At 53.8% G+C, this 11,141-nt stretch overlaps 4 protein-coding genes across 4 annotated transcripts; 3 read left to right on the forward strand and 1 right to left on the reverse strand.

The window, feature by feature from the left end:
* Nucleotides 1–204: 204 nt before the first annotated feature.
* Nucleotides 205–2,209, forward strand: MYCGRDRAFT_70742 (uncharacterized protein; the record flags this gene model as incomplete). The annotated part of the gene is made up of 2 exons (XM_003852807.1): nt 205–376; nt 426–2,209. 2 exons carry the CDS (start codon nt 205–207, stop codon nt 2,207–2,209), a joined length of 1,956 nt encoding a protein of 651 aa, XP_003852855.1.
* A 169-nt stretch (nt 2,210–2,378) lies between these two features.
* MYCGRDRAFT_70745 (uncharacterized protein) lies at nt 2,379–3,612 on the forward strand (the record flags this gene model as incomplete). The annotated part of the gene is made up of 4 exons (XM_003852808.1): nt 2,379–2,761; nt 2,837–3,023; nt 3,112–3,376; nt 3,428–3,612. 4 exons carry the CDS (start codon nt 2,664–2,666, stop codon nt 3,610–3,612), a joined length of 735 nt encoding a protein of 244 aa, XP_003852856.1.
* Nucleotides 3,613–4,017: 405 nt separating this feature from the next.
* MYCGRDRAFT_24216 (uncharacterized protein) lies at nt 4,018–5,115 on the forward strand (the record flags this gene model as incomplete). Its single annotated transcript, XM_003852809.1, has 1 exon — nt 4,018–5,115. A coding segment is annotated over one exon (1,098 nt), but the record flags the coding sequence as incomplete, so codon positions are not given.
* A 3,320-nt stretch (nt 5,116–8,435) lies between these two features.
* Nucleotides 8,436–10,628, reverse strand: MYCGRDRAFT_57639 (uncharacterized protein; the record flags this gene model as incomplete). Its single annotated transcript, XM_003853508.1, has 2 exons — nt 8,436–10,340; nt 10,400–10,628. Coding segments are annotated over 2 exons (2,106 nt in total), but the record flags the coding sequence as incomplete, so codon positions are not given.
* Between the last annotated feature and the right edge of the window lie 513 nt (nt 10,629–11,141).

Here is an 11,141-nt window from a genome sequence, read left to right on the forward strand (position 1 = left end):
GCACGACTTGCCCCTCATCGGCTTGGTGTGTGCAGTTCGCGCAGGAGAACGAAGGCCTGTCCTGTTCCTGACTTTAGCCGTGACTGTGGAGAGCTTCGGACGGTGATGAGCCGATTCGAGTAGTAAGGTAGCTGCTGGATGCTGAACATGTACGTCCTTCTTTGTCCGCGTCTTTCTTGCTCTCGAAGGCCTTTAATTGTTGCAATGGCGCATATCACCGAGTCAAACCAGCCGTTTCTTCCTCATCCATTCTCTCGAAACCCATTGAAGACTAGAGAAGATGCTGTCAGTGCTTGTGCCTCGCTGCTGGACCCACTCGAACACGGTTTCTCTGAGAAATGTGCCTTTGTCAGGGTTGGAGGAACGGGCACTCGGTGTAAGTTCCTCGAGCATGTGGTCAACGCGGCTTGACTGATCCCTTGAAGTCGACGAAGCAGCAGCTCAGATCGAAGGCTATGCCCGTCCTCTCTGGGGTCTGGCCGCCCTCCTCGCCGGCAATTCCACCTACAAGAACACGCATCTCTTCGTGAAAGGCATGATTGCAGGTACAGACCCCAACAGTCCAGAGTTCTGGGGCAACATGCAAGATATGGATCAACGCATGGTCGAATCATGCCCGATCGGATTCTGTCTCGCAGTGGCAGGCAAAGACTTTTGGGATCCTCTGACGGAACAGCAGAAGGCGAATGTGGCAGCTTGGATTGGCTCAATGAATGACAAGGAGATGCCGAACACGAATTGGCTCTGGTTCCGGGTCTTTGCGAATTTAGGACTCAAAGCGAATGGAGCTCCTTACTCCCACGCGAGGATCGAAGCCGATATGGATCATCTCGATACATTCCATCGTGGTGGCGGCTGGTCGAATGACGGTCCTGAGGGGTACACGCAGATGGACTATTACTCCGGCTCGTTTGCGATACAATACCTTCAGCTTCTCTACTCGAGGCTTGCGAACAGCTTCGATCCAGTACGTGCCGAAGAGTATCGTAGCCGTGCGAAGAGCTTTGCGCTCGACTTCATCCACTATCAGGATCCAAATGGCCATTCCATCCCTTTCGGCCGCAGTCTGACCTATCGATTTGCGACCATCGCTTTCTGGTCCGCCTTTGCATTCGCCGATGTCGAACCTCCAGCTCCTCTGACGTGGGGGATCATCAAAGGTCTGTTCCTGCGCAATCTACGCTGGTGGAGTCAGCATCCGCATATCTTCCAACCGAACGGTATGCTCAACATCGGATACACCTATCCGAATTACTACCTTGCCGAGAACTACAACTCTCCAGGTTCGCCATACTGGTGTATGCTTTCCTTCGCAGCGTTGGCACTACCAGCCACTCACCCATTCTGGTCCAGCGAGGAGGAGCCTCATCCTTTCACGCAGGTGCCCAGTCCTCTACCAGCGATCAAAGCTCTCACACATCCGAAACATATCATGGTTCACAAAGGAGGGCATACCTTCCTCCTCTCAAGCGGACAGAAATGCCACTATCCTCTCAAAGCGACGCATGCAAAGTATGGCCACTTCGCATACTCTGCATCGTTCGGATACTCTGTCCCAACGGGCAACTATACCCTAGAGCAGCACGTTCCCGAGTCAGCTCTAGCTTTGAGTGATGATGACGGAGAGATATGGAAGATGCGCCGAGAAGTTGAAGACGCTCAATTCCTGGAGCATGATGGCCTGCCGGTGTTGTATTCAACCATGCATCCGTGGCCAGACGTCGAGGTGAAGACGTGGCTGATTCCTCCTCGAGATGAGACTCCCAGTTGGCATGTGCGAGTGCACTGCGTGACCACTGGGAGGGAGTTGCAGTCGGCGGAAGGTGGTTTCGCAATCTTCGGTACCAGGCACGTTGATGGCCGTGCCTTGGAAGCGCTTTCGAGTACATCGCCGCAGGAAGGCACGTCAATCTCTAGCAGCGGTGCACTAGTCGTATCCAAAGCTGGAGCTTCTGGAGTCGCGGAGCTAGGCCACGAGAGCGGACGCAGTGGAGGTTTCTGCCAAGTCGACGCGAACAGCAATCTCATGCATCCCAGAACAGTCCTGCCCACGATGTATCAGGATTTGAAGGCTGGCTCGACAACATGGTTTGTCACTGGGGTCTTTGCGGTACCGTCGGAGGGCGAGCGTTGGGAGACGAGATGGAAGGAAGGCTGGGAGAAGCGGCCAGAAGTACCGGAATGGGTGAAACGGATGTTGGAAGACTGATGATGGTCTTGTGAGCAGTGTATAGGTCGCGGAACTCAGGTTGTCGTTGTCGATGCCGTGAATTTTGTAGGAACGCGATTGACGCCTGAGGCTCACGCTGCTTAAGACTCTCAACATGACAACGCCCCCTCGGCATCGTCTACTTGCTTCAAATATCGTCCCGGCAGATCGCATCTTCCGCCAATGTCGATCGAGTGATGTGGGATCAATGATTGGAAGCGACGTCAGCTAGCGGTCAATAGCCTTCCGAAGAGGCTGGGAGAAAGCTGGAGAGCTCCTTTCGCCTCTCGAGTGCTGCTGTCAGAGACAACAACATTGCGCCTGAGCGGATATACAGGTGGAAGCCCTTGTTGAGCTCCTACCCGTCCGAAACTGTGTCCTCGAGCCGCCGCGATCACTGTCAGACTTCGACTCGGACGAATCGCTTCGCGTACCCACCGCGATTACCGCAGCCATGGTCGCGACACGAAATCACCCCACAGACTTTCCTGAGCCTCCAGCTCCGACCGAATCGCCCGTCAAAGCTTCGCCAACCAAGCGAACGACGCGAACGTCTACCGCCAGCGCAGCGGCATCGGATTCACCTACACCGACAAGAGTTGGACGATCGACTGCAACCAAGCGAAGCTCGGAATGGTCGCATACACCTAGCAATCTGGCCCTGATATGGCTCGCTGTCAGTCTACCGCTCGTGATATGGGATATGGGATATGTGCTGCTGCGACCGTATTCTATGCCTGGAGGAAGTCTGCATAAGCCACTTTGGACACCGTATGAGCTTTATGGGCGTGTGGACTACGTGTACGGTCAGTTGGTAAGTTCTCAAGGGCTGAGCCAGGTCTCGATTGTCATCGATGCCTCTTTTCCGAGCTTTTCTAACGCCTATGTCCCTTGGTTTCTAGGCATGGGATCAGAAGTCGGGCTGGACCGCTGCGCAGTCGTACTTTAACTTGATGGAAACTCTCGCCTACTTGGGATACCTGGCGCTGGTCTACAAGTTTGGAGAGCAGGATTCAATCCAAGGCCGTGGAGCGCCGGACAAAGAGTCAATGGGCATCTTTAGCGAGCTCAGCGAGAGCAGGACATTGACCGGACGTGTTGCCATCTACGCCGTGCTGCTTGGTTACAGCACGACTTTCCTCACCTTCGCAAAGACCATTCTTTATTGTAAGTTCGATTTTTCTTCAGCAGGACCAGCACAAGCTGACTTGTCGAAAGGGTTGATCGAGGCCTGCTCGGGATTTGCCAATATTGGTCACAACGACTGGTCGACGCTCTTCTTTTTATGGATCGTTCCCAATGGCGCTTGGATCATCTTTCCTCTCTACTTGTCGTATGTCTTCGGTCAGGAAATCATTCAGGGCCTGGAGATGGCAAGCGGAGAAAGCAAGAAAGTCAGGTAGTCGACAAGTTGCATGCTGTTTTATATAACCAGAATGATCTCAGTCGACTGTCTTCGTGTTATATAGATCGATAATGTAGTCCATTGACACGCTCCGTGAACCTTGTTTTTGTTCCCCACTTCAGAACCACGCCAATTGACCTCGCCTTTCAAACTTCTTGCGACACAACTTGCACCGCACTATGGAAAGCTCACGAAATGAACGCATCTCGCTCAGCGCCCTAGAGCGATGAAAATCTTCGATGCGGCGACCTGGCCAAAGTCATTGACAAGGACTATCCGTGTGCTACTCTGCGGAGCGGTCTTCTCCGGGGTCTACTCCGCCATTGCCTTACATCGCGCGGATAGCGGGCTTCAGAGAGTCGAGCTGAATGTAGCACATGGTCTGGACGACAATACTTTGCCTTCGTCAGACTGGAGACCGCCGAGACCTGATTGCGGCGTACATAAAGACCCAGGCAACATTTCCATCATTGTCAAGACCGGAGCCACCGTAATCAGCGAAAGACTTCCGACACTCCTGCTGACTTCTCTACGCTGCGTTGATAATCCTCTCATCTTCTCTGATCTGGAGCAGGAATTCGGAGGCCATCATGTCTACGACGTACTGTCAAACTTCAGCCGCAAAGAGGGGAACGCCGACTTCGATCTGTACCGCACTCAACAGGAGTACGCTGCCAACGGGAGACAAGTCGACCTACCAAATCTACGAGAGCTGCCGATAGTATCCAATGACTGGCGTACGAAGGGCAAAAGCGCTGCCTGGTCGCTCGACAAGTACAAATTTCTTCACATGATCGACAAAGCGTGGGAGCTGCGGCCAGATCAAGATTGGTATCTCTTCCTTGAAGCAGATACTTTCATCAGCTGGGCCAATCTTCTGCGATGGCTGCCCTCACTCGATCCCCGCCGAAAGCTGTATCTCGGCAGTGCGGTGCGGATGTATGAAAGTCCTTACCTGCTCTACTTCGCAAATGGCGGCAGTGGTATGCTACTGTCTGGAGCTGCGGTTTCCGAGTTCGCCGCAGAAGGCGTTGCACAGAAATGGGACCGCCGAATCTCGGAGATGTGGTTCGGCGACTACGTTCTTGCCGCTGCATTGTACGAAGAGATGGGCCTCCAAGTGACCGATGCTAAACCAACGATGATCCATGACGAGCCGTCACTCATTGCCTTCCACTCTGACATGTGGTGTAAACCAGTGGTCGCTCTGCATCACTTGACTTCTGAGGAGCAGGATCATCTGTGGAAACTGGACCAAGCTCGAAACACGTCCGCGCTGCTATTCAGAGACGTATACAATATCGCCTATCCGCGAGGGCTGCCAAGCGTTGAAGCTCAATGGGACAATCTTGCCCAAGACAGCCAATACGCTGTCGACAGCATCACCGATGCACCGAAGAATGGAAGTCTCACAGTTGCGGACACCGACGCGCACCACAAAGCTTGTCAGCGGGCATGCCAGCGGAACGACAAGTGTCTGCAGTACGTGGTCCATACTCAGCTCAGACCACTTGAGGGCGAAAAAGGTCACAGCATTGAATGGAGTTGCCATCTGAGCAGGGCCTTCACGTTGGGCAGATCTAGACCGGCTGAGTCTGGTCCGGACGGCGTTGGCTCAGTGCAGTCGTGGATGAGTGGATGGATGAGTGAGCGCATCGCGGAGTGGAGTGAGCAGCATCAGGAATGTGCAGAAGGAGAGCTGGTGTGGCCGGCAATGTAGGCTATTTGTGTAGTCGACCTATGGGCGAAGTTCTGTAATTTATTGTACGGTTCTTTCAAAAAGGTTGAGGAACTGCTCGTGAACACGTGGAGAATCTGAGAGTTGTAGTCGAGCATGGAGGCAGTCCGCGAGGCGGGAGCGCCCACGTCCTTAGCGTCGTTCGTCTCCTGAGGCTTTTCGTGAGTGGCACGCCGCGCTTCAGGTTTTTCATCAACACCATCAATGCACGCAACGATGGCTGTCGATACGAACGACCCAACGATTGAGCGATGCTTACCTTGTACCGAGAAAGGCAATTGGGCAGTATGCAGATCTCAAGTCCCAGTTAGAGGAAATTCACTGACACTTCATCTTCCAAGTGTGACAAATCGACTGACCCCGACGCGAGATGCAACTTTTGCAAAATGAATCCAACGACAATGTGCCAGCGCACCAGACAGACCATTGAATCGAGAGCTCAGACCAGAGACAAGGGTGTCCTTCCTGCAAAGACACCAAACAGCATGACCCCTCACACGTATAAACCGAAGCCTGCGTGGAATGGACCGAAAGTACGGAAAGGACAGAAAGGAAAGAACGGACAGCATGAAAAGAAGCAAGAAGACGAACAGACTGAACAACAAAGTGAGCTCGCTGACCTTGATTAATGTATGATCGCTGACATATGAGAAAGCGGACCTTGCTGCGATGACAATACAGGCGATGACACTGCAGCTGCAGCTGCAGAATCAAGCCATGCTGGCGACGATTGCGACAAACGGCGCTGACCGCCAAGCTGACCGACGGAGGAGCCGCACTCCAGAATATCGCTCTCAGCGCCATCCACGGAGTCGAAGCCCCAGGCAAAGCTTCCAGCGCGAGCGCCGTGAATTTGACTCGTCGCATCGCGACCGTCGAGACGGCAGTGACCGTGTGGACGAGCGTGATTACCGCCGGAGAGAAGACTACGACTTTGATTATCACCGCGATACGAGCCGAATCGGAGACTCAGAGACCATGAATGGAGGCAATCGAGTAATTGAGCGCGTCGACCGCCGCGGCCGAGAATACGACTTTGAATACCACGTGGACCATGACCGAGGGAGAACAGCCGGAACCAGGCACGAAGATAGTGTGGAAGAGCGCAGTAGGTTTTCCGCAATGTTGTTCGAGTTCTTTCCTGCCGCTGATAATGGATAGCCCGTTCTGACTTATTATGGGCCCATCCTCCCCCTCAGGGCCGGGATGCAGCGCAAGGCTTTGACATTGGACGACTTGAGCAGCGCCGTGGTATGTGTCGCTCGATGTGACTCCAGTGTTTGTATTCGGCACTGACTTCGTCTAGATCGCGCGGGACCAGACACTCCAGACATGAGTAGATATAGCCAGACATCGAGAAATGAATATCGTCCCAATCGAGGACCTCATCGAGATTGGAATGAATATGAGTCTCCGCCGAGGAGGGACCGGAATGAGAGCAGGAGCAGACGAGAAGATTGCGGTGGGAGGCGCGGTGGATGAGATCAGAGCATGCCTCAGAATGACAAGACGTGACCATACCTTTGGGCTGGCGTCGACACATCAGTGACCATCCCATTGGGGTGGCATCGATCATTTTGAGTGACCATACCCTCGAGTTGGCATTCATCTCTGCGTGACCATGCCATTGGGCTGGCATTGACCTCTGCATGTCCAGGTCTTCCGTCTGGCACGCACCTTTGGGTGACCACGCCTTCAGGCCGGTATGCATATCTGCTTGACCATGTCCGCGGACTGGCATTCAGCCTGGACATACAGAAGATGAATTGAACGTCGTGTGTTCCTGTTCAGACCTCTTCTCTGCTCCGCCTTTACGTGAAATCGTCTTGCGACCTCCCGTCATCTTTTTCGATTGGTCTTCCCGCGCTACTTCTGCCGTGCGTGCTTGCCCCCCATGTTCTCATCCCCCTTGGATCGATTTCTTGCTGAGCGTGAGTCGCGCCTAACTTTGTGCGTACCTCCATGGCTCCACTCAAACCGCACCACGCGACTTGGACTCCAGACGCTCGGTCGGTATGGTGTGAGCTCGAAGGACGAAAGTTTTGTCGTCACTTTCGTCCCTCTCGAAGATACACACCCTTCTCGAGATATATCTCCGCTCTCTGGCACAGACTGCACAGTCCAAGCCCACGAAGTCAGACACATGCGGTGTAGTTAGAGCGGGATCACGGAGGTAGTAGATTCCAGACAAATTCCGGAGGACTAAAATTATTGCGTCAGCGACGCCAGTGCTACGACTCGTAAAGTTTAAAAGAGCGGTCGGACCACGTCGGTGTAAAGGTCGATTGGCAAGATACTAGTTAGTCGTGCAGGTATTCTAATGCAGCAGAAGCCACAAGTTAGCTATCTAGGTGACTCAGCAGGAACTGTCGAACAACTGTACATTCGGCGAAGCAAGATATGCTGGTTAGTCGTGCAGGCGCAGGCCAGGAGTCGTGCGGACAAGGTAGCAAAACGTATCAGATAGCCGTTCAAGGCAAGATAGTTTAAGGACAGTAGTCGGTCTCTATACACGTTGGATGTACAGTTTCCCATCAGCGAACTCCGCAAGATGGCCGACTAGAAGGCCAGCAGTTGATACAGATAACCCCAGAACAACTTGTCGGACGACCACGATCAGCAGCCGGAACACGATGAGCTCTTTGTTGAACTTTACCGCCTGCACCTCGTTGCACATGTGGCTGTCTGTCTCTATCACCATGCTGCTCTCATCGCGGCTCGAAACACGGTCTGGTCTAGCAGATACGACACCTTCTCCGTGTTTCCATCACCATGCTCCAACACCAGCTTTTTGATCCCCATGTGCTGATCCTTCCCTCTCACCTGTCATTTCGTCCTTCCTAGATTACAAGTATAAACCTCTGCATGCTGTTCCGCAGAAGAAACATGCTGTGGCACCACAGCAACACCGATGAAACGCCGAAATCGCTATGCTCGCAGCAGCCGCACCGTTATGACACAGATCAGACACATGAGCAGAACTTGTATTCCTCAAAAGAGGGTGCGCCTCCTCCAGGGCCGCATCCTCATTCTACAACGCCTCACTGCCGACGACTCCCTCCAATCCAGCTTGTGACGCCTCCCTCTGGATGAGGTGCCTTCACCTTGCCGAAGCCCAGGTCCAGATCATTGATGATCTTAAGCGCATTCCGACAGCGGAGATGAGGGAGTGGTGCCTGTGCTTCTTGCAATCCGGTGACCGGTTCAAGGCTTCCGCGCGGCGTAAGTCCTTGCTCGTGCTCATCGTGCTCACCCGGAAGAGGGAGCAGCCCTTGGAGCAGCTCGTATCCTGCCAGTGTGAAGCCGAATTGAGGCGATGACCGCACAATGCGAGCTGGGCCTCCCTTGAAGAACGCCTTGAAGCCCTCCTCCTTGAACACTTTTGACGCGCAATCCCGCAGACTGGTGTATGTGGTGTCGCCCTTTCTCGCCTCGACTTGTAGACGAGTCTTGATGACGTCGCAGGGTGTGGTGAGGTAGGCGGCGGGCATACCGGCGATGGCACCGGCGGAGAGGAGCTGGAGAATACCGAGCTTCTTGGTTGGAGACTCGCCGAACATGTCGCGCTTGAGATGGTTGTAGGTCGGGAAGTAGATGGCGGAGAAGGGAACGTCGCGGAGGAGACAGGCGGAGACACCCTTGTAGAGACCAGTGAGACCAAGATTGCGCACGATCCAGAGGGCAGTCCGCTTCTTAAGCTGCTCACCCTCTCGAGCGGCGGCTCGAATGGCTTCACCCTGTACCTGTAGTCGAATCTTGACAATCTCGAGAGGGTTGGTAAAGATCACTTGGGCGGCACCAGCGGATCCTCCAGCCATGATTTCGGCCCAGACCTTGATTGAGCCGGTGCTTTGATCAGTGAATTTGCCGCGAACGAGGTCGTTGACGGTCAGCTTGATGGCCTTTTCGGGAGCGACACCAATGAGCTGTGGAAGGACGCCAGAGTACAACCCACGAATGCCCTCGTTGCGGAAGACTTTGCCGAAACAGTCGAAGCTGTTCTTGTAAAGGAGTTGACCGACCGACGCGGCACGCTGATTCTGCATGCGGGTTTTGACCAGATCGATAGGGTATACCATGAACGCACCAAAGGCTCCAGCGATCGAACCCAGCGCGAAGTGATGCGCTGATACTAGGAGACTGTGAAGGAAACCTTCGGTCTTGGCCATAGCTTTTGTGCCAACGTCGGCTATGTCATTCAGGCCGTCTTGCAATCCATCTCTTGAAGCATGCCAGCTGGCATCGAGTACACGCGCGAAATCTTCCACACCGAGGCGTCCGGAAGGTTGATCCAGCGAAGCAAAGTGGAAGAGGATGTCGGCCTCCATCGGGGTGAAGAGGGAGAAGCGAGTGATGCGCGAGGCTTCGTTGAGGAAATCCACTCGAGTTATCTTGCCATCGGATGACTTCTTGATGGCATTGTGAATCACGAGCTCGAACAGATCCATCTCGCGAATGACATTCTGAAAGGCTCTAACATTCGCGTACGATATCCGCGAGCCGGGACTGATGTTGCAGAGAGTTGGCAGGTTCTCCAGAAGATGATCCGACAGTTTGTGGGCAGCCGTCTCCATGATGATACGCTGGAAGTCCTCCGGCTCAATGTATCCATCCCCATTCTTGTCAAAGTGCAAGAAAGCCTGTCTGACACGTTCTCCCTGCAGACCACGCAACATCTGCGCGAATTGCGGATAGGTCATTGAATGACGATGGCGCTTCCCCCCCAGGTACAACTTTGCCCAGTCGCTATCCCAATTGAACGGCACGGTATCACTCGTCTTGTTCTGCGCGTAGACATCTTTGAAGGTGTTGAAGTCGACAAGACCAGAGCTCGGATCGGCGAAGAGGCGGAAGGCGATTTCGTACTCGGCATCGGGTTTGGCGAGGAGATTGTTAAAGACCGACCAATCCTGTAGCGTCACGCGGTTCTTGTTGGCTCTGTCGGCGATTTGAAACAGAATGGCATATTGGTGTCGCTTGATCTTGTGCTGTAGGGAGTTGGTCAGTCAGGTTGAAGCTGCATCCCCTTGGCCTCCGAGCTTCATACGTAGTCTTCGCCTTCCGGTGCGACAGCATCGACGAATTCCTTCTCGGTCATGTAGTAATCGCCCGACTCCTCATCCTTGACAGCATATCTCATGAAATCCGCGCGTGTCGCATTGGAGAGTTGCGGGTCGACGTCCGTGCCCAGCAGACTCTCCTTCACGACATCCTTGGCCTTTTCCATCTTTTCCGAGACCTGCTCCATGATGGTCTGCGCTGTCTCCGGGGAAGGTGCAATGGAAGGGATAATGCTGTGAAGGAGTACGGCGATGACGGGAGAGCAAAAGCTCGTTGCGACGTCGGGACGAAAGGGCAATGCACGGACCCACCGAATGATGAAACAACCTGGAAGAGACCGAAGTGCAGTGGACGACAAGAGACACGGAAGAAGTAGGGATGGAATTGAACACGTAGAAAGACGCGATCTCGACCGGCGATGCACTCCTGATATTCTCTAGCCAGCATGCGATATATTCCGCCTCATGTACCTAGGTTCTTCCAGGACCCAGATCACGTACCTCGTACCTGAGCGACCTCGTGAAGCTTTTCGATACCGTACCTCGGTGTTGTCCCCGTCTACCACCGTACAAGACACGACTACTCCACATGCAACTCGGCCTCCAATGCATCATCATGAATATGCAATTGATGCTGCTGACTACAAGCCGTCTTGTGAGATGCAGAGCTTCACAGAGCATCTCGCTGCGAGCACGCTATTGCGTCAAAGGATTGACATTGTCACTTTC

This window comes from Zymoseptoria tritici, chromosome 4 (assembly GCF_000219625.1).
Source record: "Zymoseptoria tritici IPO323 chromosome 4, whole genome shotgun sequence".
Lineage (NCBI taxonomy): Eukaryota > Fungi > Ascomycota > Dothideomycetes > Mycosphaerellales > Mycosphaerellaceae > Zymoseptoria > Zymoseptoria tritici.